The 5,474-nt window shown below is 35.5% G+C and overlaps 1 protein-coding gene across 1 annotated transcript; it reads right to left on the bottom strand.

Annotated features, from left to right (window-relative positions):
* Nucleotides 1-213: 213 nt before the first annotated feature.
* On the bottom strand, nucleotides 214-5,474 carry LOC149795768 (uncharacterized). The gene has a single exon (XM_089965694.1). It carries the CDS (start codon nucleotides 4,020-4,022, stop codon nucleotides 3,036-3,038), a length of 987 nt encoding a protein of 328 aa, XP_089821820.1. The 5' UTR covers nucleotides 4,023-5,474; the 3' UTR covers nucleotides 214-3,035.

The raw sequence follows: 5,474 nt of genomic DNA, 5'->3' as shown, positions 1-5,474 counted from the left end.
AGACAAATCCACCTCACTGCACCGAAAGAAAGTCAGGCGCTAAGATTACAGGCAAAAGGGGCACATGCATACCGGTTCCAATACTGTGTGGTAATTCCTATCCGATATTGAAAGTTTGGCAAGATTGAGAAAAAGTCAGAAGCTGATTTTGGATTCTGGATTCGAGTGCAAGTGTCCTTCAAATTGGTGGACAAAAAAAATCGCAAGACTAAGTTTCAGTCATATTGCCCTATGCACAATTATTGCAACCAGCATTTTCTTTATTTGGCCAACATAGTTGAGGTCGTTATTTTCATCATGTGTCAATACATTCGATTTTGATATAGCTATAAAAAAGTATGCAGAAAAGAAACAATGATCTGAAAAGCAATATTGATGCAATAGTTGGATAAATTGTTGGCATGGAAAGTAAAATTCATATTGTATTGCTTACTTACTTTAACCTATCATACGGTCCATGAAATATATTACTGCAGCTACATTATTCTAGTATATACAAGGTATAACAACGAGAAGTAATTAGTGGCTGCCAATTGCAAGATTTGCATTTCATGTTAATATTCTAGCAAGAGGTGTTTCTCGTCCGGTAGGGCACACTATCCCAACACCAGTCTACGAGTCGTATAAATGAAAATTCAAACTGTTTGAAGGCATTTAACAGTTCAGATTTTTTAAACAGCAATCAGTTAGCTGTTCACTGAATAATCAAAAATTGGGTGTCGGTTTTTATTAAAAACATGAGCATGGAACATAGCTTAGTGCATGAACAAATTAACTGAGTATTTTCCCTTCTAATTATTGACAAAGATGGGCACTTCCTGCGAGACAAAATGCATCCAGCTAGAAGTAGGCATATATCCACAAAACTGCATACGTGTTGTGCTCAAAGTCAGTAGTCGTATATGCGACTGGGATATTGATAAGCCCATATGTTTTCACACGCCACATCAAAGATATTCTTTTTTCGACTCGAAACAAACCACTAATGCGGTTTTGTAATTTTTATACACGCTCTCTTGTATACTTTCGAAATATTGCTAGTTGTACAGTGTGAATGAAAAGGACGACAACTTATAATTTTTAAGAATATTGATGCGCAGACTTCAATGAAAACGCCTATGTAGTACCAAGTCTGGGTGCGTTATACGGATTGAACATTGAGTGCCACATCGACATAGTATTAGGGAGTAAGTAAGGATCTGACTCCTCAAAATGTGTGTTGGAATCAAAATTAGAGAAAATACTTTTTACACTGCATGCAATAAGTGAAACACGAATCGTTGGGACAGATTTAAAGAAACTGATTTACTAATATTGTGATGACCTTACAGCGATATCAAAACGTGCACGAAGACATTTATAAGTATACATACATACATACATACATACATACATACATACATACACGTATGCATATATGCTGTCATTATTGTACTGAAAATACAATATCATAACATGCAAGTCTTCTAAATCATAATAAGCAGTGGATATATATATATATATATATATATATATATATATATATATATATATATATATATATATGGGGGTGCGCGTTATTCTGCTCACAAGCGGTTTTCAGTCTGTTAGTTTTACATTTCAAAAGCAATATAGAAACTTTGAGGAAAAGTTGATAATTCAACGATTTTTCTGGCTCAGGTCTGGTGTGAAGAAAAACATTTTCGGAGAAGTCAGTTCAGTTGGTTGCTTCAATGAATAAATTAATTTACCTGAATTCAGTTTTCTTCTATAAACCAAAGTAGTATAAATTAACCTTAATTTATTTGAATCAAATCACTAGATATTAACATTTCATGAAATTATTTTGTGTAAACATTTAGCTGTAAGATTCCCATATTGTATTTACTTTGTTGCGGTTATTTATATATAGCATACTATTTCATCCTATAGTCCTAATATGTTTTGCTTTTATAGTGATTGCCAGTAAGGTTGTTTTATATTAAATATGAGATTGAGTCCAAATTTATTATTATTATTATTATTATTATTACATTTAAATTCAATTGCTAATTTAGTTCCTGGAAAAATTACAAAAAATTTTGAAGCGGCTTTTTAACTTCGTAAATTCTATTTCAAACAGTTCTTTACTTCTAATATATTTGGTCAACCTTTTCGAGTGCGTCATGCATGTCTTGTGTGATCTTCGTATTTATGCCAAAATAATGCAGAATTTTAGATTAGCTTTAAAGGCTTTGTTTTAGCCAAGCTCTTAGTTTTTGAAGGAGAAATAAAAAAAAAAACATTTTAGCGGGGGGGGGGGGGGCTATAACACGAAGCACGTGGAGCATGCGATTGAAACCTAGCACAGGTGAGAAAAACAAATTAAAGATTGAATCTGGGTTGCATTATTAACCATACATAATTGATTTACAAAATTAAATTTCTGTTTGATTCGACGAAGTATACAAATCCCATGTCAATCGAAAGGTAAAAGTAGTCACGTGATTTTCTGTTTCACAAACAAGTTTGAAGTTAAAGTTTATGCTTATGATATTTGATTACGCAAATTTTAATCTGATTTAAATTTTACATACTTAAATTGTTGGATTCTAGACATACGTTTCAGTCCAAACTCGAGTTCAATTGGTGAAACCGAGCCAGATGATCTGGTTATTTGCTTTTCTCAGAGCGGTCTGGTTCTCTGCTTTAACCATTTATGTTCACGTGAAAATCAACAAAATATAAAATATTACATGTTTGTGTATAATATCAGTATAACAGATAATAATGTTATTATATTTAGGAATGTTGAATACTTGCCAAACTTGAAGAATGACAAATAACTCAGAGATACGGAGGAAATAATTCGTCACATATCACGTTCTGCACAGCATAACCAAATAAAGAAGATAACATTTCGATTTTTCAAACAATGTTTGATATTGAGCACTCTGCATTATTTTAAAACAAACTAAGCAAGTATTAAAACATAATATAAAAAAAACTAATACTGTAAAGATTGGCATGCAATTTGTCAAATATTTAGCTATAAATAACACTTTGCACCATTTAGATTATTTCTTCTCTACATCTTTTGGCATCGGTGGGAAACCACAAACTGAAAGAAAATACTGGAATGGCGTCACTTCCTCTCCATAATGCAGCCATTCCCATATTCTCTGACTTTTCTCATAACTCAGGTATTCCGATTGAAATATTTCTGGGATCATCGGCTTCGGCGGCTGCGTCTTTTTCAGCTGTTCGTAAGAGTCAAATAGAACGGCAGTGAGTTTTAATTTCCTGCTTCGAATGGAAATGTCACTTTTACCAGTACTACTCACGAAACTTCGATATCGTCTGAAGGACATCTTATTTTCAGTAGTTGTTGGAGAACCGAGATTTCCCTCAGTTGAATTGACGCTATCGATGTCATGCTCACCAATCTCACTTCCATCCTTTTCAAGAATACTCTTCACCAATCCCTCCACTTCCTTCCTGAGTTTGACTGCTTCCGGATGTGCGGTCCTCTTCAGAGGCAGATAAAGGTTCGACCTTACACGGAGTCTTTCCTCGTCAATGGCTCTACCACCAGCTGGAGCAGATTGCGCATACAATTTTCGAGCCTTTTCTGATTCGGAATTAACGTTTATGGGAACCTTCGTGAGATGTTTCTTGTTCCATTTCGTGTCCACCGCATTTACATCGAAATGGACCTTCGCACTGAGTGTAACCTTAGTATCCTCGTATCCGTGGTACTCTGTGGCGTACGGCTCATGGAACATGGCCCTAAGGTCGGTACGGAAATTGCTGTTAATGGAATTCTTGCCTTTGTCAACTGGAAGCAAATAGCTAATTCCCTTGCTGACACGCTTCCTTGTGACGGCATCTTTCATGTCCATAATTGGGGGCAAGTCTGGCCATTCGTATTCTAGGAGTTCTATTTGATATTCCCCGTCCTCAGTCCGACCCTCAGTTTCGAGACGAGACTTGGACCGAATTTGGTTCGCCGGAGTCGTTCTGGGTCGCGCCATACGCAACTCGGGGCCAATATATTCAGGCATTTCGACAATATACCGTATTTAGTTCCTTTAAAGTCAGTTTTCTTTATTTATTTACTGTATGGACATTTTCTTACACATCATTGCTCACTTACGTTAGTCCAAATTTAGCTGTCCCAATCAAATTATATAGGAGACACCGCTTCACTTAAACGCTGTCATTAATTTCTAATCGTATTGCTGAAAAAATGTCAGGATCAGTACATTCAAATGCACGAGTAAAAACAGTATATTTATTGTCTATTGGAATGGATACTTTTTCCGAAACAACTCGGCTACTAATTGAAATGTGTATTAATCCATTACCGAGTTTACTGAACAAAACAATCTCAGCCTTTAATCGGCATGCACTCTATAATGTCAACGGAATGTCGTCTGCTTGAAGTTGAATAAAGCTTCATATTTTTTATGCGTATTATCGATGATTATTGAATCGTCTGGTATTTTGACATGATAAGATACACCGTCCTGTTGCCAAGGCAGCTCTTAGCCGTACTAGTATTGTACTGGAGGGCAATTCGTGTTAACATTAACACCAGACCAATTCGTGTATCGTGATGCACTGCTTCTGTATAGTGACAAAAAATCAGACAATGCTAGATCAACCAGCACACAGAATATCCAGATAATTAAACATCCAAGATTCGACCACAGATTGTGTAAATAATCATACTGCGATCCAGAGAATCTGATATGTGTTGTTAATGTAACACCTTGAATTTGATACATACATTCATTATACATACATATTGTTGTGTATAGCCTGTACAACAATGAGATTAATCAACCGTATATCTGGCACGTTATATAGTCTTGTAATATCCAGTTTATGTGATGAATAACGCCTAAACCCTGTCATGCATGTTGTTATAAAAGCACAAAGATAAGTTCGATATATCCAAATATGTTTGCCACACTTATATTCAATCCTTTGACAAGTTCAGTTATCGTATAATAATGTATAGCAGTCGCAACAGAATTGTTCCCTAAAATCAAATCCATCTAACTTCGAAGGTGTCCTGTGGCGTGCCATCCCAGATCTTCAACCATATCTTACGAAATCCACACCGATGTTTTTAATTTCAATTCACACTGACTAAACTGTTTCCTTATAGGTTAAAATTCCTAAGTCACTACACCGAGTTGATCAATTTGTTACTGTTGGGTACAGGTTAATCTACTGGTAACGCCGAGTTAATCCGCTTGTAAATTCATACGCTCAGAGTTATGTCTATATATGACTTAGAACAAACTCCCTTCCAATTACCACGAACACATGAATACACATTTGCTGCTGTACGTGTTCACATTAAATGGAAACTAGATCTTTAAACTTAATGGCAACAGGTACCCATTTTGTACACATTCTGACTTGTGTGTACCTGGGCTTAAATAAATTTAAACAGATTATTGTACAAGTAAACAAAATCGCTAGTGGTTGTTATGTATGAAGCA

The sequence above is a fragment of the Sinohyriopsis cumingii genome, chromosome 7 (genome assembly GCF_028554795.1).
Source record: "Sinohyriopsis cumingii isolate HCF-2022 chromosome 7, ASM2855479v2, whole genome shotgun sequence".
Lineage (NCBI taxonomy): Eukaryota > Metazoa > Mollusca > Bivalvia > Unionida > Unionidae > Sinohyriopsis > Sinohyriopsis cumingii.
Note: the sequence above shows the minus strand (reverse complement) of the source record. Positions and strands in the feature narration are given on the sequence as shown.

What these genes read in the sequence shown, in the direction of transcription:
- LOC149795768 (XM_089965694.1), bottom strand. Translation starts at nt 4,022, where the DNA reads ATGCCTGAATATATTGGCCCCGAGTTGCGTATGGCGCGACCCAGAACG.